Source organism: Chiloscyllium punctatum, chromosome 8 (assembly GCF_047496795.1).
Source record: "Chiloscyllium punctatum isolate Juve2018m chromosome 8, sChiPun1.3, whole genome shotgun sequence".
NCBI lineage: Eukaryota > Metazoa > Chordata > Chondrichthyes > Orectolobiformes > Hemiscylliidae > Chiloscyllium > Chiloscyllium punctatum.
The window spans coordinates 17,442,695-17,466,506 of record NC_092746.1 but is presented as its reverse complement, the minus strand read 5'-3'; the positions used below and the strand labels follow the sequence as shown (position 1 = coordinate 17,466,506).

Here is a 23,812-nt window from a genome sequence, read left to right as displayed (position 1 = left end):
GAAGCTTAGTTTTGCTCACTGTTATACTCAGATTTCATGAAACTCACTTATATGATCATTGCTACTCAATACTAGATCAACAGTATAAAGTCTACATATGGTTAGGAACATATTTTATTTAATTGGATCTTTGTCAAGACAAATCATAACTTACCATCAGAAACAATTCACCTTTATTTCCAAAAGTGTCAGTCATATAGCACAGAAACAGGCCCTTCGGCCCATCATGTCTACTGACAGGCAGCATACACCAAACTATACTAAAACCATTTACCTGCACTTGGTCCATAGTCTACTCTGGCCTGGAATTTAAGTGCTCATCCAGATGCTTTTTAAATGATGTGAAAGTGTCCTGGCACTTACCTGTAACAATTCCTGGTCACATCATTAAGGTGACGTTTTAATAGGAATTCCGATGTTGATCACATCACTAACCTGTAACAGCTCCCTGTCACACCACCAAAATAAATAATTAGTTTTCCAGTTCTGAGGTCAGCTAAAATAATAACTTAATTAATCAATAAAGAGCAGAAACCTATCTAAATTCTATTTATCAGAATTTATTAAAATACCTTCCTGATTTAAAAAATAACTGCTGTTAGAATTCTGTAAAGAATTAAAGATATTATAAAATTCTCCTTACTTTTCACTTAAACAACTTTATCCATTCACATGTCTTAAAATAATAAATACCTCCACATCTCTTAGACATAAACAGCTGCAGTTTCTCCAAAGTACCAAAACTGCCTTGTTATATTGAAATATATATTTAATACCTTAAAGCTCCAAACTAGTATTCATCTCTATTTATTCTGTGGAACATAGGAGAACAAGGGGTGACCTTAATGAGGTGTATAAAAGCTTGAGGGGCATGGATGGGATAAATGCTTGTAGTCTTTTTCCCAGGGATGAGGAGTCCAAAACTAGAGGACATAGGTTTAAGGTGAGAGGGGAAAGATTTAAGAAGGACCTGAGGGGCAACGTTTTCATGCAGAGAGTTATGGGTAAATGGAATGAGCTGCCAGAGAAAGCGGTTAAGCTGGGCACAATAGTAACATTTAAAAAGCATTTGGATTGGTACATGGTTTGGAAGGGCTTAGAGGATATGGACCAAATGCAGATAATTGGAACTAGCTGAGTGGGCACCATGGTCAGCATGGACCAGTTTGGGTAGAAGGGTCTGTTTCCAGGCTGTATTACGCTATGACTCCAGTTAGTAGTACCTTCAGATGGCATTCTTTGATACAGATGTCAATTCATTCTAAGCATGTCCCAATTTTCCTGCCTTCTCTCCATATCCCTTCAACTAATTCCAATTAAAAATCTGTCTAATACCTCCTTAAATTTACTCACTGTCCCAGCATCCACTACCATTTGGGGTAGCACATTCCACAGATTCACAACCCTTTGGGAGAAGTAGTTTCTCCACAACTCTCTTTTAAATTTGCTCCCCCTTATCCTGAGACTATGACCTCTCCGAGAATGCCCCACAAGAGGAAACATCTGCTCCATGTCTACTTAATCCATAACTTTTATCATCTTGACTACCTCAACTTGATCTTCCCTCATTCTTCTAAATTCCAGACAGCATAGGCCAAAACTGCTCAAAGCCCTCATCTCTGGGATCAATCTAGTGAATCTCCTCTGAACTGCTTCCAATGCCATGACATCTTTCCTCAAATAAGGGGACCAAAACTGTGCACAATACTCCAGATGCAGTCTCACCATACCCTGTCTAGTTGCAACAATACTTCCTTACCTTTATATTGGCTGCATGCTAGCTTTCTGTAACTCATAAACAAATACACTTGGATGCCCCTGCACCGGAGCACCCCAAAGTCTCTCCCCATAAAGATAACACTTTCACGTTTTCCACGCCCAAATGCAAGATGTCGCAGATATTCACGTTAAACTCCATCGGCCACATTTTGGTCTAGTCTCCGAACCTATCTATATCCATTTGTAAGGTTGTTATTTCCTTATTGCAATTTATTTCCGACCTATTTTCGTGTCATCCATAGATTTGGCTATAAAGCCTCCTATCCCTGTATCCAAGTCATTATTGCAGATTGTAAATAATGGTCCCTACTAGTTATGTCTTGCCATCCAGAAAAATAAAATTATCCCGACTCTCTGTCTTCTGTCCACCAGTCAGTCATCTATCCAGGCTAATAAATTACCCCTAATTCCACATGATCCAAACTTGTGAACTAACCTTTTGTGTGGCACCTCATCAAATGCCTTCCGGAAATCCAATTAAATTACATCTACAGAATTCCCGTTATCCACTTTGCTTGTTACTTCTTTGAGGAACTCTAGCAAATTAGTCGAACAAGATTTGCCCTTCATAAAACCATGGTGACTCTGATGGAAGGCATTTTGACTTTGCAAATAACTTCCTTGATCATTGATTTTAACACACTCTCAACAAATGTAAAAACTAATAGGTCTATAATTTCCCACATTTTGCCTCTCACCCTTATTCAAAAAGAGAGTTATATTACCCATTTTCCAATCCACTGGAACCTTTCCTGTGTCCAGGGAAATTTGGAATATTGTAACCAATGGATCCATTAACTCCGCTGCCACTTCCTTCAATGCTCTAGGATGTAGGCCATCAGGCCCAGGTGACTTGCCTGTCCTCAATCCTAACAGTTTCCTTAGTACCTTTCCCTATCAATGTTGATTGTTCTAAGTTCTACCTTATCTCTTGCCTCTGACATGCCCATTCCAACAGGAATGGGACTATTGTCCTCTGCCATGAAAACTGAGGCAAAGTATTGGTTCAGCATCCCTGCCATCTGAGTCCTCCCTGCTATTATCTCTCTGGTTTCATCCTAAAGGGACCAAAATTCACATTAGCCACCCTCTTTCCTTTTATGTACCTTTTGCTATCCTTTTGATATTTTGTGCTAGTTTTCTTTGGTAATTAACCTTAGCTCTTTTTATTAATTTTTCAGTATCCCTTTGTTTATGTTTGAATGTTTCCTAATCTTCCATCCTGTTACAGGCTTTGGCAAAAGACCTTTTGACTTTACATTGTCCTTGACCTCCTTACTTAGCCATGAAGGTTATTTTTAACCTCCACCCAGTTATCATCTTTCTTTGTTACTGGGATGTATTTTAGTTGTGAGGAATTGAGTAGCTGCTTAAACATCTGCCACTACTCATCTGCTGTCTTACCATTTCGCCTTCCTGCCCAATACTCTTGGCCAAATCTGTCCTCCTGCCTATGTAATTTCCTCTGTTTAATTCCAGAACACTACTGTGGGACTCCACTTTAATAATACTAGTAATATCTATCCTATACCTTTCGCATTCTATAGTCTTTTCAAAATACCTTTCTTTCAGTTTCGGTCTTAAGATCGGTGATACTTTTATTTAAGAATCTGGCCCATAGATAGATGAATACAGGCCTGATTTTAACTGTTCCTTGGTGACGTTTATATCTTGCTTGGATTAATTGATCCAATGATTAACTCATGATCCTATCTGAACAACGCCTTCCCAGCTGAAATCCATTACTTAATCGCTACCACAAATACATTTCTCCTTCCTTCCCAACCATGATTGGATCAGCGATTTTAAGATCTTCAGCATTTCTGTACATCTTAACACACTGAGTGGAAAAACCTAGGTTAATTAAATAGTTGACAATACTTTAAATTATAATGTTGTTTTCCAAAATTATAACTAGTTAGAGTATTTGAATAAATGCCATGAAGACCGCAAGGACCAATCCCTGATGTTCCACTCTGCGTTAGCTGCATCTTTGCTCACTGCCTTACCCACAAGCTTACTGAGAATGCAGACATTGTTCCCCAGTGCCAAAGACCATAACACCAAACCAGCACTCCGTTGGTCCTACTACTTATTACTATTACACTGATACAGTATTGTTCCAAACTAGTAGTTCCACACATGATCCCACACACCAGAAAGACTCAGCATTACAACAGTCCAACTACCTCTCAGTCTGACCATTTCTCAACTTCTCCAGCTTTGCAAAATTCAGGTCTCTGTGACCTTTGTGCTTTTCCAAGACTTTCACATCTCATCACGCTGTCTTCCAAGAATGAATATTATGTTTCCTGAGTTACCAAACTCAAATAACCTTGCCAACACAGCCTATTACCAGATTTCTTTCCTGACTACCAGTAAGCTGTAACATCTTCCCGACCATTTGTATCTGAAAATGAGTCAGTAATTGCAAAGTTTGGTTAATAGTTTTAAAACTAAACAGGAAGATTTACAATGTGAAAGCAAAGTATGCCTTGAGAGCTAATAAATAACATGTACATTATTCAGTAATGAAAATTTGATTTTCTAAACTACTGCAAATCTAGTTGTATATTATGCACAGTATAATGTTAAACTCTGCATCCAAACATAAAAAGTAACATTAAATGAGGTTGGGTGGATATATTAAAAGATTAGAGTGGTACTGGAAAAGCACAGCAGGTCAGACAGCATCCAAGGAGCAGGAGAATTGATGTTTCGGGCAAAGGCCCTCCAATCAGGAATGAGGCAGCGAGCCTCAGGGGTGGAGGGATAACTTGGGAGGGGTGGCGCATGGGGAGAAGGTAGCTGAGAGTGCAATAGGTGGATGGAGGTGGAGGTGAAGGTGATAGGTTAGAGAGGAGGGTGGAGCGGATAGGTGGGAAGGAAGATTGACAGGTGAAACAGGTCATGAGGACAGTGCTGAGCTGGAAGGATAGAACTGGGGTAAGGTTGGGAAGGGGAAATGAGGAAACTGGTAAAGTTCACATTGATGCCCTGGGGTTGAAGGGTTTCGAGGCGGAATTTCTCTGACATATTTCCAAAAGTTATTTCAACACATGCAAATTTATTCTGGCACTCTTGCATCACTCTTCTTGCATATTTTGTTGCTGGCCCTATTTTCCAACCACTTACCTCTTTAAAAAATCACATTCCTTTCTTTGTGATGATCTTCAACTATGTATCTCAATGTTAAGCAAACTAAAAACTCATTCTGGTACTATTTAAAGCAAATCATTGATAGTACATGGGTGTTAGCAAGGAAATAGAAGCAACACTGTTTCAGAGATTGGAAGAATATTGTCTCTGCAGGCAGTATTCAACAACTTGCAAATCCCTTTTTGCTGCAGCATGGACAAACGTACAAATTTCATCCAACCTGCTGTTCCATGCCATTTCAGCAAACCAGTCAAGCACGGTAGCGTAAATTAAAATTGACGTTGCATTTCTTAAAGAGGAGTCGCACTGCATTTTGAAAGGTTCTGGAAGTCGCATGGGAAAATAACCTGACCTGGATTAAGGCAAAAGCATGAGAATCAGCAAATTCTAAGCTTTTCAAATGCTGCACTGGAAGTCTTGGTGGGGAGGATGTCAAGAAGCAGGTGTAAGCTGCAGTGAAGGGGTCTGTGGCTCTGAGACTCAGAAGGGAAAGGGGGAGAGGAGGAGAGCGCTAGTTATAGGGGACTCTCTAGTTAGAGGGACGGACAGGCGGTTCTGTGGACATGGGCAAGACTCTCGGATGGTTTGTTGCCTCCCGGGTGCCAGGGTCCGAGACGCCTCGGACCATGTCTTCAGAATCCTTAAGGGGGAGGGTGTGCAGCCAGAAGTCGTGGTACACATTGGCACCAACGACATAGGTAGGAAGAGGGGTGGGGAGGTCATTCAAGAGCTCAAGGAGTTAGGCTGGAAGCTAAAAGCTAGGACAGACAGAGTCGTCATCTCTGGGTTGTTGCCGGTGCCACGTGACAGTGAGGGAAAGAATAGGGAGAGAGTGCAGTTGAACACGTGGCTGCAAGGATGGTGTAGGAGGGAGGGCTTCAGATATTTGGATAATTGGACTGCATTCTGGGGAAGGTGGGACCTGTACAAACAGGACGGGTTGCACCTGAACCAGAAGGGCACCAATATCCTGGGGGGTAGGTTTGCTAGCACTCTTTGGGGGGGGTTTAAACTAATTTGGCATGGGGATGGGATCCGAACTTGTAGTCCAGCAAGTAAGCTAGCTGTGTGTCAGGATGCCCAAGACTGTAGGGAGGCTGTGGAGAAGGTAGCACTGACAGGGACTACTTGCGGACACAGAGATGGGCTCAAGTGCGTATACTTCAACGCAAGGAGTATCAGAAATAAGGTGGGTGAACTTAAGGCATGGATCGGTACCTGGGACTACGATGCTGTGGCCATCACGGAAACGTGGATAAATGAGGGACAGGAATGGCTGTTGGAGGTTCCTGGTTACAGATGTTTCAGTAAGATTAGGGAGGGTGGTAAAAATTGCTAATTAGAAATGGTATAACGGCTGCAGAAAGGAAGTTTGAGGGGGATCTGCCTCTGGAGGTAGTATGGGCTGAAGTCAGAAATAGGAAAGGTGCAGTCACCTTGTTGGGTGTTTACTATAGGCCCCCCAATAGCAGCAGAGATATGGAGAAACAGATTGGGAAACAGATTTTGGAAAGGTGCAGAAGCCACAGGGTCGTAGTCATGGGCGACTTCAACTTCCCAAATATTGATTGGAAGCTCTTTAGATCAAGTAGATTGGATGGGGCGGTGTTTGTGCAGTGTGTCCAGGAAGCTTTTCTAACGCAGTATGTAGATTGTCCAACCAAGGGGAGGCCATATTGGATTTGGTACTCGGTAATGAACCGGGACAAGTGGTGGGCTTGTTAGTGGGTGAACATTTTGGTGATGGTGACCACAATTCTGTGACTTTCACCTTGGTTATGGAGAGAGATAGGTGCGCACAACAAGGTAGATTTTATAATTGGGGGAAGGAAAATTACGATGCTGTAAGACAGGATTTGAGGAGCATACGTTGGGAGCATAGGCTGTCAGGGAAGGATGTGGTGGAAATGTGGAACTTTTTCAAAGAGCAGATACGACGTGTCCATGATATGTATGTACCTATCAGGCAGAAAAGAAATGGTCGTGTGAGAGAGCCTTGGTTGACGAGGGAGGTTGAATGTCTAGTAAAGAGGAAGAAGGAGGCTTACATAAGGTTGAGGAAACAGGGTTCAGACAGAGCAGTGGAGGGATACAGGATAGCCAGAAGGGACCTGAAGAAAGGGATTAGGAGAGCTAAGAGAAGGCATGAAAAATCCTTGGCGGATAGGATCAAGGATAACCCCAAGGCATTTTATGCGTATGTGAGAAACCTAAGAATGACGAGAACGAGGGTAGGTCCGATCAAGGACAGTAGTGGGAGATTGTGTATTGAGTCGGAAGAGATAGGAGAGGTCTTGAACAACTACTTCTCTTCAGTATTTACGAACGAGAGGGACCGTATTGTTGAAGAGGAGAGTGCGAAACGGACTGTTAAGCTAGAAGAGATACCTGTTAGGAAGGAAGATGTGTTGGACATTTTGAACAACTTGAGGATAGACAAGTCCCCCGGGCCTGACGGGATATATCCTAGGATTATGTGGGAAGCAAGAGAGGAAATTGCAGTACCGTTGGCAATGATCTTCTCGTCTTCACTGGCAACGGGGGTGGTACCAGGGGACTGGAGAGTAGCAAATGTTGTGCCCCTGTTCAAAAAAGGGAATAGGGATAACCCCGGGAATTACAGGCCAGTTAGTCTTTCTTCTGTGGTAGGCAAAGTAATGGAAAGGGTACTGAGGGATAGGATTTACGAGTATCTGGAAAGACACTGCTTGATTAGGGACAGCCAGCACGGATTTGTGAAGGGTAGGTCCTGCCTTACAAGTCTTATTGAATTCTTCGAGGAGGTGACCAAGCATGTGGATGAGGGTAGAGCAGTGGATGTAGTGTACATGGATTTTAGTAAGGCATTTGATAAGGTTCCCCATGGTAGGCTTATGCGGAAAGTCAGGAGACATGGGATAGAGGGAAATTTGGCCAATTGGATAGAAAACTGGCTAACCGGTCGAAGGCAGAGAGTGGTGGTAGATGGTAAATATTCAGCCTGGAGCCCAGTTACAAGTGGAGTTCCGCAGGGATCAGTTGTGGGTCCTCTGCTGTTTGTAATTTTTATTAATGACTTAGATGAGGGAGTCGAAGGGTGGGTCAGTAAATTTGCAGATGATACGAAGATAGGTGGAGTTGTGGACAGTGAGGAGGGCTGTTGTCGGCTGCAGAGGGACTTAGATATGATGCAGAGCTGGGCTGAGGAGTGGCAGATGGAGTTCAACCCTGCCAAGTGTGAGGTTGTCAATTTTGGAAGGACAAATAAGAATGCGGAATACAGGGTTAATGGTAGGGTTCTTAGTCAGGTGGAGGAACAGAGGGATCTTGGGGTCTATGTACATAGATCTTTGAAGGTTGCCACTCAGGTGGATAGAGTTTGTAAGAAGGCCTATGGAGTATTATCGTTCATTAGCAGAGGGATTGAATTCAAGAGTCGTGAAGTGATGTTGCAGCTGTACAGGACTTTGGTTAGGCCACAGTTGGAGTACTGTGTGCAGTTCTGGTCGCCTCACTTTAGGAAAGATGTGGAAGCTTTGGAGAGGGTGCAGAGAAGATTTACCAGGATGTTGCCTGGAATGGAGAATAGGCCGTACGAGGATAGGTTGAGAGTTCTCGTTGGCGAAGGATGAGGGGTGACTTGATAGAGGTTTATAAGATGATCAGAGGAATAGATAGAGTAGACAGTCAGAAACCTTTTCCCCGGGTACAACAGAGTGTTACAAGGGGACATAAATTTAAGGTGAAGGGTGGAAGGTATAGGGGAGATGTCAGGGGTGGGTTCTTTACCCAGAGAGTGGTGGGGGCATGGAATGCGCTGCCCGTGGGAGTGGTAGAGTCAGAATCATTGGCGATCTTTAAGCGGCATTTGGATAGGTACATGGATGGGTGCTTAATCTAGGTTAGAAGTTCGGCACAACATCGTGGGCCGAAGGGCGTGTTCTGTGCTGTATTGTTCTATGTTCAGAGGAGCCACATAAGCTATAGGGTCCCAGGAGGTTCTCAAGACACACTCAAAAGGTAGATGAAGCAGAAAGAAATGGGAGTTAAGTTTGAAAGTCAAACCCCAAGCAACTGTGTGGCCAGAGAGCCAATGACATAATAGATATTATTGAAAAAAATCTACCCAAAAATAGAAGTAGAAGCTCTGACACAATTTGTTGTACTGAAAGCCACATACGTTAATACACAGAGACTTTTGGTTGCAGACAGAAAGAATAGGTACATCTTCAGCGTCTGTGTCGTTGTTGTGTCACCATGATCTTACCAGACCACGGGGGGCTGCACTCTCAGAGAGAAGCGACTGAGGGCCACCAGACCTCAGGCGAGGGAAGAGGTTGAGAAGGAGAACCCTTCATAGTAACTTCAAACCGGTGATAGGAATTTTACCCACGCTATTGGCAACGTACTGCTCTGCAAACCAACAAACCAGCCAACTGAGTTAAATCGATTCCCCTTCAGTTCCTACTCAACTTTCCAAAGTAGTTGACAGCTATTCTCTGGTTCATTTCTCAGGGCAAGGACTTCACCAAACAGAACTTGTTTTCAAACATTTAAACAAAGGGGCAGTAAACTATCAGTCATCATTAACTGATGCATTTGCTACAACACATCTTCTACTGGTTGGAACTCAATTATCAGGCAATCAATACTTTCCTCCAATGCAATATAAAAGCTGATTTCATTTTACATTTGTGTATCTTGCAAATCGTCTTGATGAGTACAAAATAAAAGATTTGAGAAAATGTTTGTTCAGCAATATTCAAGTTCTGAACTACCAAATGATTTTTTAACTTCATGAGCGGTCAAGGTCAGTGAATCCATCTATAAATGACACATCCTACTAACTGCATTGCTAGCTTCAGAATATGCTCAATTTACTATCACTCTCACCTACCAATCGCCATCCATTCGGACTCATGTCTGATAAACTTGGTGAGGCTTTTTTTAAACATAAGGTTTATTGTGACAAGGAAAGTGTATAAATTATTAATAGGAATTATCAATATTAGTAAACTTTATTAATACTGGTGAAACTTATTAAGAGTTACCATTTAAAAGAGTGTAAATTGAGACAGATATGGAGACAAAAATAGCATGAATGTTGACAGTCATAAAGATACGATTTGGAACAGCCTGAAGATAGGTTGTGGTGGAGGCACTAATTCAAAGAGCACCACGTGCTAGTGTGGCAGAGAAACCATTTAAAAGAACATGAATGGAGAGTTCAGGAGAGACACCATTTTCGGAGGTAGGAGGCTTGTCTTTGGCTTCACGTTTTAACAAAATCCATGAAGGATACCGCAGAGGAAAAGGTAAGTGATTGGTTGGTAAATATTTTTCTTATTGATCTTCCAAAACTGGAAGTACATTAGTACAGATCCTTTATTCACACGTCAAAAAATCAAAAAGACCTAAAAAACCGAAAAAGTCTTCTTCAAAGTGGACCAAAACAGACCAACAAACATACTGAGTTTGGGCCTTTGGAAAAAAGATCAGTTGTAGGGTTAAGCAGAGTTTTTTTCTAAAAGGGGCCAAACAGATTTGAACAGACCTGAATGGACCTTCTGTGGAAAATATTTTATTAGAGGAAAATACTGTTTGTCTGATGACCAAGCTCAGATCAGTAGAAGTGTTGCAAGCTTTTCGGTGACTGTTTTGTGCCTGATTCTTCTCCTATTCTCCACACCTACTCACACACCATGATTGCTAGCAGTTGGGTGCAATCGTCACAAGTGGTTATAACCATTCTGAATTTTTAAAACTGATTCATTAAGCAAAGTGACAGTTTTTCCAACAGTCAATAGAACTCTACAGGTTCCAGAAACTCATACAAGATTTAATTCTATTTCTTTGGCCAACATATCTGAATCACATTCTGTGCTTTGCATTTCCTTAATGTAAACTTTGCCAAATTCACTGCAGTTTAACAAGCTCAGGAATTCTAACAGACTCGGTGAGCTCAATTTTAATGCTATTTGCTGAGTTGGAAGAGATGATTAAACCTTTGCAAATCTATTACTGCTTGCTACCTGAAAACCAAAAATATCCTTTATCTAAAAAACAGTTGGTCCTGAAGTATACGGGATATAGAGGAATAAAGTACTCTGACAGCAATATGTGGAACCTAATGATGCCATTGTGATACATGTGTGTAGTTACTGACTATAGCTCAAGGAGCTTCAACTCAGAGTGAATGAGTTGAAGTCTGATCTACAGACAGTGATGCCTCAATGTTAGAGACTTTTACCTGGATACTTTGTTCCAGAAGGCAGTAACACCATTTAGGCTAGGGTGTTATGATTTGATGAATGGTCTGAGGCTGGTAAGGGGACTGAGAATGTATTGTTACGACTTGAGGTAAACCCCATCTGCTAATTTAAACCAGCGACACAGAAAAGATTTACCCCATGCTATAATCTATTCAATTTCAAAAGGCAAAGAGCTATCCCAGGGGTCACTATTTAACATAAAAAATAGCAATTTTATTCTTTAAATACAACAGGGAATATTAAAACCAACAACTATTTACAACTCCTTTCTCTTAAATCTATCTTTTACCTCCCACTCTACAATACTAGTCCAATAAAAAAAATCACGACTAAGATTTACCAAAAAAAAATCAATTTTCAAAAGCTGTCGACTTCTCTTTGTATCTTCCTCTGCAGAGTTTCTTTCACTTCCTCACAGATTACAAGTGGAGGTGAGCTTTTTTGGGTGTTTGGTTTCAGTTAAAGGAGGTTCGACAACCATGTCATATGAATCAACTCTTGCTTCAGGTACTGAAACTTAAAAGGATCTGCATAAATTGATATTTTTATTGCCCTTTAGTAGTAATGTATTTTGTTAACAACATTTTTTTTAAAAACCATTTTTTTAGATATACTAATGTCACAAGAGGCGTCCTACTTCTATATTGTGTAGTGGATGAATGGTCATGAAGGGTAATTGAGTTGCTAGGAAGGCATACCAGGACAAGGGGAAATGAGGGTGCCATGGGCAGCATTTAGAGGAAAATACAGGTTCCTGCCTCAAATCTTAAAGGTTTGTGTCAATTTTACTTGATATAAATCCAACTTGATATCTCTATTTAAGAAGCCCAAAATCCCAAATGCTGTGCTATTCACTCTCTCAACTGGAACTACCATTTTCAATGATCAATGCACATACACTCCTGCCTCTTTCTGCACATTCTTTAGAATGATGTGTTAGGTCTACATTGTCAGACCTCTTGGGTGGAGTTCTCTGTATTCGTCACTAGTGAGACACGGCAGAATGTGACTCTGAGTGAAGGACCAAACAGACAGTAGACGATGAGCAAACTTTGATGCTCTGAAGTAAGAAAGTATAGTCTGTAAGATGGGTCAGCAGGCTGGCCACAGCACTATGGTACAGAAAGTCATTCAAGCAGGGAGAACAAAAAAAGAATGTAGTGGCAATAGGAGACAGTGTTGCGAGGGAGATTGACACAGTTTTCTGCAATAAACAGCACGAGTCAAGAAAACTAGAACAACACCAGGGCTCGAGAAGAAATATGGATGGCAGGGTGAAAATTCAGTTGTCATAGTCCATTCAGTTACCAACAATATAGGGTAGACAAAGAAAGAGGGTGTGCAGTGTCACTATGAGGAATTAAAAACAGCAAATCAGACCCTCAAAACTATTCAATGTTCAAATATGCTCTGCTCAAATTGGCATAAGGCAAATCAACAAGTACGACATAATAGCCATTAATCAGTCATAGCTATAGGATGACATTGGACTTGAACATAGAAGAACACTGACAATTATGAGGAAGAGGAAGCAGAAAAAGGTGAAGGAGTGACTCTTGATTCAAGATGATATTTTCACAATAGAGAGAATTACTCCAGTTCAGGAAATCAGATTGTAGAAACACATTGGGTAAATGGGTAAAGGTGAGGAACGATAAAGACAAGGAGCCACTTGTAAGAACAGTGTGTCAGCCACCTAACACTAAACACATAACAGGACAGGTATCGAAGAAGAAATAATTTCTGTTTTCCAGCGGCAGCAGCAACTTGAAAGGCAGGAGCTTGCACCAGGGGCCTGCCAGGAGCTGTGAGTCACTGATTTGAACCTTTAAAAACTTACCACGAGCGCGGGAGTCCTCCATTTCTGTTTTCCAGTGGCAGCAGCAACTCGAAGGGCGGGAGTTTGCACCAAGGGCCTGCCAGGAGCACTGAATCACTGATTTGTGCTTTTAAATTTGAAGTCAGAGAGCAGAAGTTTCTGGGAAAGGAGGGACCTCTTATTTTTATTTCCGTTCAGCTATATAAAATCAGTGTTTTCTAAACCTGAGATCCTACCCTTGTAGGGCCTCCCATCCAACCACCTTCTGTCACCTTAAAGACCAGGGGCATATCAGGTAAGCGTCTCTTCTTTTCTACTTTGTGATAAGGGTACTAGCAGGGATGGCAGTGCAGGGAGAGCAATGTTCCTCCTGCATGATGTCTGAGGTGAGGGACGGCATTAGTGTCCCATCCAAGTACATCTGCAGGAAGTGCACCCAACTCTCGCTCCTCCAAGACCGTGCTGGGGAACTGGAGTGGGAGCTGGATGAACTTCAGATCATTCGGGAGGCAGAGGCTGTGATAGATAAGAGTTACAGGGAAGTAGTTACTCCTAGACACAAAGAAAGCTGGGTGACTGTTCGAAGGGGGAAAAAACAGTCAGTGGAGGGATCCACTGTGGTCGTTGCCCTGAAGAACGTGTATACTGTTTTCGATACTGTTGAAGGGAACAACTTACCGGGGGTATGCAATGGGGCCCAGGTCTCTGGCACAGACCCTGTCCCTGTTGCACAGAAGGGAAGGAGGGAAAGGAGTGTGTTAGTCATTGGGGACTCAATAGTTAGAGGCTCAGATAGAAGGTTTGTTGAGAGCGAACGAGATTCACAGTTGGTGTGTTGCCTCCCAGGTGCCAGGGTCCGTGATGTCTCTGATCGTATCTTTGGGTCCTGAAGGGAGAGGGTGACCAGCCTCAAGTTGTTGTTCATGTAGGTACCAACGACATAGGTAGAAAGAGGGATAGGGATGTAAGGCAGGATTTCAGGGAGCTAGGGTGGAAGCTTAGAACTAGAACAAACAGAGTTGTTATCTCTGGTTTGTTACCCGTACCACGTGATAGCAAGGCAAGGAATAGGGAGAGATATCAGCTGAACACGTGGCTGCAAGGATGGTGCAGGAGGGAGGGTTTCAGGTTCTTGGATAATTGAGGCTCATTCTGGGAAAGATGGGACTTGTACAAACAGGATGGCCTTCACTTGAACCAGAAGGGTACTAATATCATGGGTGAGAAATTTGCTGGTGCTATTCGGGTGGGTTTAATCTAGCTCAGCAGGGGGATAGGAACTGAAGGTGTAGTTGCAGTGCACAGAAGGATGAGCGTAGGAAGGACAGGGACAGGATTTCAGGGGCACAGGATTGTGCTGGCAGACAGCAAAGTGGTTTGAAGTGTGTCTACTTCAACGCCAGAAGTATCCAAAATAAGGTAGGTGAGCTTGCAGCATGGATAGGTACCTGGGACTTCGATGTTGTGGCCATTTCGGAGACATGGATAGAGCAGGGTGAGAAATGGATGTTGTAGTTTCCAAGGTTTAGATCTTTCATTAAGAACAGGCAAGGCGGTAAAAGAGGGGGAGGCATGGCCTTGTTAGTCAAGGATAGTGTAACGGTGGCTGAAAGAACTTTTGATGAGGACTCGTGTACTGAGGTAGTGTGGGCTGAGGTTAGAAACAGGAGAGGACAGGTTATACTGCTTGGAGTTTTTTATAGGCCACCGCAGAGTTCCAGGGAGGTGGAAGAGAGGATTAGCAAAATTATTCTGGGTTGGAGTGAAAGGAACAGGGTGGTCATTATGGAGGACTTTAACTTCCCCAGCATTGACTGGAAAATGTTATAACTCTAGTATGTCAGATGGATCAGTTTTAGTCCAATGTGTACAGGAGGGTTTCCTGACACAGTATGTTGAAGGGCCGACAAGAGGAGAGGCCACACTGGATCTGGTGCTTGGTACTGAACCAGGCCAGGTGTTTAATCTAGTTGTAGGTGAGCACTTTGAAGAGAGTGACCATAATTTAGTTATGTTTAGATTAGATTAGATTACTTACAGTGTGGAAACAGGCCCTTCGGCCCAACAAGTCCACACCGCCCAGCCGAAGCGCAACCCACCCCTACCCCTGCATCTACCTCTACCCCTTACCTAACACTACGGGCAATTTAGCATGGCCAATTCACCTGACCTGCACATCTTTGGACTGTGGGAGGAAACCAGAGCACCCGGAGGAAACCCACGCAGACACGGGGAGAATGTGCAAACTCCACACAGTCAGTTGCCTGAGGCAGGAATTGAACCCAGGTCTCTGGCGCTGTGAGGCAGCAGTGCTAACCACTGTGCCACCGTGCCGCCCTAGTTTAGCGATGGAAAGGGATAGGTACAAGCCACAGGTCAAGAGTTATCGGTGGGGTAAGGGCAATTACAATGCGATTAGGCAAGAATTAGGATGCATAGAATGGGATAGCAAAATGCAGACAATGGAAATGTGAAGCTGGTTTAAGGAATAGATATTGCATGTCCTTGATTGGTATGTTCCTGTCAGGCAGGGAGGAAGTGATAAGGTAAGGGAACTGTGGTTTACTACAGAAATTGCATCTCTTGTTAAGAAGAAGGAGGATTATGTGTTGATGAGGCAAGATGGTTCAGATGAGGCGATGGAGAGTTACAGATCAGCTATGAAGCATTTAAAGAGAGAGTTAAGAAGAGCAAAGAGGGGACATGAGCAGTCTTTAGCAAATAGAATAAAGGAGAGCCCTAAAGCTTTCCCTCGGTTTGTGAGGAATAAAAGGATGATTAGGGTAGGAATAGGGCCAGTCAAAAACAGAAGTGGAAAGTTGAGTGTGGGCCCTGTGGAGATTGGAGAGGTGCTAAACGAACATTTCTCATCGGTTTTCACTCAGGAAAAGGAGATTATTGTAGAGGAGAAGAATGAGGTACAAGATATTAGACTAGAAAGGATAGAGGTTAGTTACGAACAGGTGTTATCAATTCTAGAAGGAGTGAAAGTAGACAAGACAGCTGGGCTGGATGGGATTTATCCGAGGATTCTCTGGGAAGCTAAGGAGGAGATAGCAGAGCCCTTGGCTTTGATATTTGAGTTGTCATTGTCTACAGGTTTAGTACCAGAGAACTGGAGGATTGGAAATGTTGTGCCGTCATTCAAGAAGGGCAGTAGAGATGACCCAGGTAATTATAGACCGGTGAGCCTTACTTCTATTGTTGTAGGAAAGGTTTTGGAAGGGATTATAAGAGATAAGATTTATAACAGTTTGATTTCAGATAGTCAACATGGTTTTGTCATGGGCAGGTCGTGTCTCACAAACCTCATTGAGTTTTTTGAGAAGGTGACCAAGCACGTAGATGAGGGTAGGGCAGTTGATGTGGTATACATGGATTTCACTAAAGCCTTTGATAAGGTTTCACATGGTAGGCTGTTCGAGAAAATGCAGAGGCATGGAATTGAGGGTGACTTAGCAGTTTGGATTAGAAACTGGCTTTCTGAAAGAAGGCAGCGAGTGGTCGATGATGGAAAATATTCAGCCTGGAGTCCGGTTACTAGTGGTGTGCCACAAGGATCTGTTTTGAGACCACTGCTGTTTGTCATTTTTATAAATTACTTAAGACGCAGACATGGGTGGATGGATTAGTAAGTTTGCAGATGACACTAAAGTCAGTGGAGTAGTGGACAGTTTGGAAGAATATTACAGGTTGCAGAAGAACTTGGATAAACTGCAGAATTGGGCTGAGAGGTGGCAAATGGAGTTCAATGCAGCTAAATGTGAGGTGATGCACTTTGGGAAGAATAACAGGAAGGCAGAGCACTGGATCAATGGAAAGATTCTTGGCAGTGTGAATGTGCAGAGGGATCTTGGAGTCCATGTACATAGATCCCTGAAAGTTGCCACCCAGGTGGATAGTGCTGTTAAGAAGGCATACGGTGTGTTAGGTTTCATTCATAGAGGGATTGAGTTCCAGAGCCGCAATATCAAGCTGCAACTATACAAAACGCTGGTGCAGCCACACTTGGAATATTGTGTACAGTTCTGGTCCCCATATTTCGGGAAGGACGTGGAAGCATTGGAAAAGATGCAGAGGAGATTTACCAGGATGTTGCTTGGTCTGGAGGAAAGGTCTTATGAGGAAAGGCTGAGAGAGTTGGGTCTGTTCTCATTGGAAAGAAGAAGGCTAAGAGGGGATTTGATAGAGACATACGAACGATCAGAGGATTAGATAGGGTAGACAGTGAAAGTCTTATTCCTAGGATGATGACGTCAGCTTGTATGAGAGGGCATAACTACAAATTGAGGGGTGATAGAGATAATACCATCATGTTCCATGATGGCCTCCCTTTGCATCTGCTGAAATCCTCTTTTGCTTCTTATCCAGTCCTAAGTATTCCTAACATGCCAGATTTTCTGGCTTGTTCCTCCTGTTTGAGGAAAGAAGCTGAATTGTGTTATGGTAGAGATGGAAGGAGGTGGTATTTGTGATGGAAAAGATGGGTCATAAGCTCATCCAGGAATACATTAATTTTCAATTTCCCATCCTGGATTTATAGAGTAATAGAGATGTACAGCATGGAAACAACCCTTTCAGTCCAACTCGTCCATGCCGACCAGACATCCCAACCCAACCTAGTCCCACCTGCCAGCACCCGGCCCATATCCCTCTAAAACCTTCATATTTATATACCCATCCAGATGTCTTTTAAATGGTGCAATTGTACTAGCCTCCACCACTTCCACTGGCAGCTCATTCCATACATGTGCGTGAAAAGGTTACTCCTTAGGTCTCTTTTATATCTTTCCCCTCTCACCCTAAACCTATACCCTCTAGTTCTGAACTCCCCCACCCCAGGGAAAAAGTCTTTGTCTATTTACCCTATACATGGCCCTCATGATTTTATAAACCTCTATAAGGTCACCCCTCAGCCTCCGACGCTCCAGGGAAAACAGCCCTAGCCTAATCAACCTCTGCCTATAGCTCAAATCCTCCAACCTTGGTAACATCCTTGAAAATCTTTTCTGAACCCTTTCAGGTTTCACAGCATCTTTCTGATAGGAAGGTGACAAGAATATTCCAAAAGTGGCCTAACCAATGTTTTGTACAGCCGCAATATGACCTCCCAACTCCTGTACTCAGTACTCTGACCAATAAAGGAAAACATACCAAACGCCTTCTTCACTATCCTATCTACCCATGACTCTACTTTCAAGTAGCTGTGAATCTGCACTCCAAGGTCCCTTTGTTCAGCAACACACCCTTCAACTCTTTTGAAGATGTTTCCCCTTCCCCTAGTACTAAAAGTTTCCAGCTTTCCACGTATTTAGTTCTGCACTCTTCTGCATTTTAATCACTTTTGCCCTGACTGCCGTGTCTTACTATGTCTAAACTCTGAAATTCCCACTACTTCTTTAAGGCATTCCTCAAATCCTTTTGAGAATCTCTTCTAATAATACCGTTTTTTGTTAACTTATTTAATGCTATAATCCTATCAAGAGCTTTGGGATGCTTTACTAATTTACAAATCACACTACACCAGATTATAGTCCAACAGGTTCAGTTGGAAGCACTAACTTTCGAAGCGCCGCTCCTTCATCAGGTGGTTGGAAGCTAGTGCTTCCAATTAAACCTGTTAGACCATAACCTGGTGTTGTGTGATTTTTGACTTTGTACACCCCAGTCCAACTCCGGCATCTCCAAATCATGATTACTAATTTACATATGCTTTATAAATGTAAGTTGTTGTTGATTGTTATACAAAGTGGAAAACATTTCACAATTGTAGAAGATGGGTTGAATCACATGGTGGTAAAGGAATCTTAATGCTGAAATAATAGTTCTAAAATTATGATGATTTGAGCAGCAAAAATTATGCTAAAACATCCAACTAACAGATTTGAATCTTGCACAAACTAACAAAGTGATCTGTGTTTTCTGATATTAGATAATTGTCAGAACCTTATTGAGACAGGTTTAGACAGTGGTTTCTTAGCTGTTAAAGCTTAGAACAACTCAGGCTTGGTTTTGTTCAATTACCAGGATTTTTAACATGACAGGAAACATCAGACCACCATTATGATAAGGAGCCTGTAATTAAGGCACATAATTTCACAAACAATTTAAAGAGTTGCACTGCACTTTCTGACCCTGTTCCTGATCTTCACGCTCACTGACTAGAAATGACCGTTTTTGAAAAAAAAAGCAGAAGGAAGTCAATATAAACAAATGCTACAGCAAACTTTGTTTTAACCGGCACCCTGTCAACCAGCACTTTTCATGAACTGGCAAAAAATTATATACCTCAAATACTGCAATCTCCGAATAATTTATGCTCTAAGGAACAAAATCATAGTTATGTGTAATTCTGCGAATCACATTTCTATTATCTCCTCTGTGATTTTACATTGATTTTAGGGGGTCTGTGAATGTGTTACATGGAGTTTTTGAGGGATATTGATGTCTTAAAGGTCAGTGTTTACTGCAGTTATGCATAACTCTTGATTACCCAGAATACTTGATCAGCCCTGGTCCCATAGGTATCTGTTAATGAAAAACATTTGCTATGTTTAATTAAAAACAAAGTGGTTGAAAGCTAGTTTATAACAGCAAGCTATGAGAAAATTTAAAAAATTCTGCAGATTATATGGGTTCCTGTAACATGGCACAAACATGGGGTTAGAAAGAACAGGTTAAAACCCATGTCTATCTTGAAGCAATATACAATTACTACTCACATGGGATTTGGTGCAGTCATTTATGTTTTAACCTACTGTGAAGATGAACAGCAAAAGAAGTTACAGTTATCAAAACTGGTCTCAAAACTGCAGGGGGGTGTACTTACGCACAAAGTATGACACCAGTGCCCCAGGAATGTAGCGCCCAATAACTGCACAAAATGTACAGAGACTGCAAACAAGGAGACAAAACTGGGAGTGGAGGGGGTGGGAGGAAAATAAGAAAAGTCATCAAACTGTTTTGTGAAGCAAACTGCAAGAGAAAAAGATATTTGAATAAACATGAATAATTGAGCATTACACTGTTCATGTATTTAATTACACTTCATCTATAGAACCTGGGATTGAATCAAAGCAATTTCAATACAGCTTTCAGGTGGATAGCAGGTGACTGATAAAAATAATTTTGAAATTCAACCATTATTTGCCAACTTCATTCACAGCAAAAAAAAGCTTGTGAATGTGCATTCATGCACTTACGTGTATGTATCAAACTCTATCAATGTATATAGATAATCAGCCAAACATTCTTGTTTATTTTCTAGTGTTTTTTTAAAAGGTGCATAGAAAAATTGCTTTTAATTACTTAATTGTTAGCTATGCAAGTAAATATATGCTGTTAAAATACTGAGGGTAGTTGGTTAGCTTCCCGAGCTGCTGGGTTAGTGTGCACACATTTCATTACCCTGTTGGATAACGTCATCAGTACGACTTCCGTGAAGTGCTGTTGTTCTGTCCCACTTGGTTTTTATGTGAGTGGCTAGTTTTCTCTTTCTATACTTGATGTAGCGCTTGTTGTATTGTTGCAAGGGATTTTGTAGGATAAATGTGATATACATGTTGTGGGTATGGGGTCCTTTGTCCTGGTAAGTGTGGCTGTTGGTTGGTATGCTACCGTAATACCTAGTGGTCGTAACAACCTTGTGGTTAATTCTGATATGTTCTTCACAGAAGGTAAGGTGATCAGTGAGTTGGTAGTTACGTCTTCCTGGCATGTCGTCTTGGCCACAAATTAGCTTGGCAAGCTAACCAACTACCTCATCCACAAACTGAGCTACAGATTTTCGCAAAAAAGTTAAAATACTATGCAGCTGGAAAACAAAATCTAATCTTGTTAGATTATTGCTTTGCATCTTCTCTAGAATCCTGAGCTTTCCGATGGTTATTTATAGTAGCCAATGTTACACTGCAACTGTCTAACCTTTGGTTTTTACGTGAGAGTGAAAGTGGGGGTGGGAGTGGGGTGAAACTTCAGGCCTGGTCAAAGTTTTATTATATTTCACGCCAGAGCCTTATTTGCTTCAATTGAAAATGGAATCATTGTCAATCAGGTGTCTAACAAAATCATAAAAAAGGAGAGTAAAATAGTGTGTTTGCCTGCATCAAGTAATGTAGATAAACTTACTAGAAAATGTTTTTTGATGATTTTTTTTTAACAGGGACTCCTTTCTCCCCACCAGATTTTAATCAACCAGGGCACCTCAGACGTCCCGTTAAGATGATGACCAATATTCCCCCATCATTTCTTTTCAGTGACTAAACCAATAAGGTCTGCATACAGAAGTCAATGCGTCAACATATCACCTTTGTGGTACCTATGAGCAGTTGTGCAGACACGTAGCTTAGATGATTACAGCTCCATTAATGATGGGGAACTGGTTGATAAGTCAACGCACTGCTTATCATATCAATCTTGCTTTGCGTGGTTGGCTGAACTGTCAACCCTCACACCCAGTCCCATCTGTCACTCCTCAGAAGGGGAACTCCTTCATCAAAGCAGCAACTTTTTTTAAACTGACCTTTGACACAAACAAAAGAAGCAAACAGCAATTCTTTTACATTATCATCCATATTCAAAGCACAAAACAAGTCTGTTACTTGCCCCACCTTGCTCATGATGATGATTAATAAAGTTCAACCAGAATAAGCAACCATCTTTTATTCCCCAGTCTGCTGCTGTGGGCAATTTTCCCCACTGATGCTGGCAGGCACATCATTTTAATCTGTTTTGTTAGGCATCTGACTAGCAACATTTCAATTTTCAACTGTTCCCCACCACTTTATCCAATTTTTAAAAAAATATTTTAGGTTATCTCATACTGATTGTTATTTCATACCTTCTAAACTTTGTAACTGGTAAATCAGAATGATCATTTGCCATTCCATTTTGGATTTTTTTTTGGCAAAGCACTGTCTCTATTATGAGCTTTGCACATTGCAGAGTTGTATTTTCTTACCTTCCCAGGGTTTTGCTTTTTGAAATGGGACATCTCTTCAAAAAACATAGTACAACTCATCAATGACTCTGTGATGCACTGGCTGAGTTTTGGAGCGTTTTCCTGTTTCATTTCAGTCACTTTACAGCTAAATAAAACAGAAGTTCAACGTTACTTTAAAACATTGAAAGGCAGAAGTGGATAATTTTTTCTTAAGCAGGGAGTAAAAGATTCTCAGGGATAGATGGGAATGTGGACTTGAAGTTACACCATCAGGTCAGTCATGATCGTATTCAATGGCACAGCAGGCTCAAGGGATGAAAGAACAGGGATCCCAGCACTGATCCCTGTGGAACACCACTGGTCATAGATCGCCAGTGAGAAAAACACTATTCCACACTACCCTGTCTTCTGTGACTAAGCAGGTTCTGTATCCACCTTTCTTATCAGCCTGCCTGGAGGGTCCTTGTCAAAGGCCTTGCTGAAGTCATGTACATAACATCCACTGATCTGACCTCATTAATTATCTTAATCACTTTCTCAAAAAACGCAATTAACTTTGTGAGATACGATCTCCCCTGCACAAAGCCATGCTGCCATTGACTCGTAAGTTCATATTTTTTCAAATTAGAGTCAATCCTATCCATAACAATCTTCTTCAATAATTTCCCTACCACTGACACAGACTATCCCTGCAGCCCTTCTAAAATAAAAGAACATTACTCGCTATTCTCCAGTCCTCTGGGATTTCTCCTGTGACTGAAGACGATACAAAGACTTCATTAAATCCCAAGAAATTTCTTCCCTCAATATTCTTGGATAGATCTCATCAGGTCCTGTCTACCTTAATGCTTCCTAAAACACCTAACACTACCTACTTTTTTTATATTGTCCTACCCTAGAATATCAACACACCAATCTCTAGACTCCCCATACACCATCCCCATCCTTTCTGAATACTGACGCAAACTATTTGTTAAGGACCATTTCATCTGGCTCCATGTGTAAATTCCCTCCTTCGTTCCTGAGTGGACATACCCTTTCACTAGCTACCCAATTATGCCTAAGACACCTTAGAATATTCCCTATTCCTGTTTGCCCAGGACATGTAATGGTTCCTCGTGCCTTGTTTGATCTTTTTCCTGCTTTATATTCTTTGGAGGCACGATCTGTCAAAAGTTTCCTAAACCTTATATAAACCTCCACTTTCTTTTTGACTAAGCTCACAATTGCCCATCCCTGCTGGCCCACAGTGCGGTTTAGAGTTAACCATACTGCGGTGGGTCTGCAGTCACATGTAGGCTGGATCAGGTGAGGATGGCAGTTTCTCTCCCTAAAGGACATCAGTGAACCAGATGGGATTTTCCTGATAATTGACAATGGATTCACAGTCATCATTAAATTTCATTCCAGATGTTTATTTAATCCAAACGATTCCGGGTAATCCAAGATGGAGGGAAAATTGTGGCTGTAAGAGCTGTTCCTTTTTTTGAGGTATTTTAGGTGTTGGAGGTGATTTCCACAAACTCCAGGAGCTGTAATTACAGTTTTATATAGGCAACTGCATTGTTTTGGATCTTTGGGGAAAGAAACATCAAACAAAGGCACTTTAAAAAGGAGGAGAGAAAAAGACAGGAACCACATGGTCAGAGAATCAAATGAGAAAGAAACCTCCACTGTTGTCTGACACAGTAGTGAATCTGCACAGCTACTGCCTTTGCTGTATCTCTGGACTTCGGAGTGCACCTAAAAAAAATTAACAGTGAAATTCACAGCTGACCTTGGAGGAACCTTTGTGGGAGAGCTCACATTAGGGTAGCAATTAGGTGCTATAACTATCATCTTACTCTTCTTTTCTTTGTAAAT

General features: G+C 41.8%; 1 protein-coding gene across 1 annotated transcript in view; it reads right to left on the bottom strand.

Annotated features, from left to right (window-relative positions):
• The window catches only part of LOC140480395 (reticulophagy regulator 1-like), a 35,150-nt gene extending 13,060 nt beyond the window's left edge, over nt 1–22,090 (bottom strand). Inside the window, exons 1-2 of the mRNA XM_072575197.1 lie at nt 21,968–22,090; nt 19,838–19,922 (exon numbers count right to left, since the gene is read on the bottom strand). Coding sequence (XP_072431298.1) covers nt 19,838–19,922; nt 21,968–22,078 — 196 coding nt within the window. The 5' untranslated portion in view covers nt 22,079–22,090. The remainder of the gene's footprint in view (nt 1–19,837; nt 19,923–21,967) is intronic.
• Nucleotides 22,091–23,812: the final 1,722 nt, after the last annotated feature.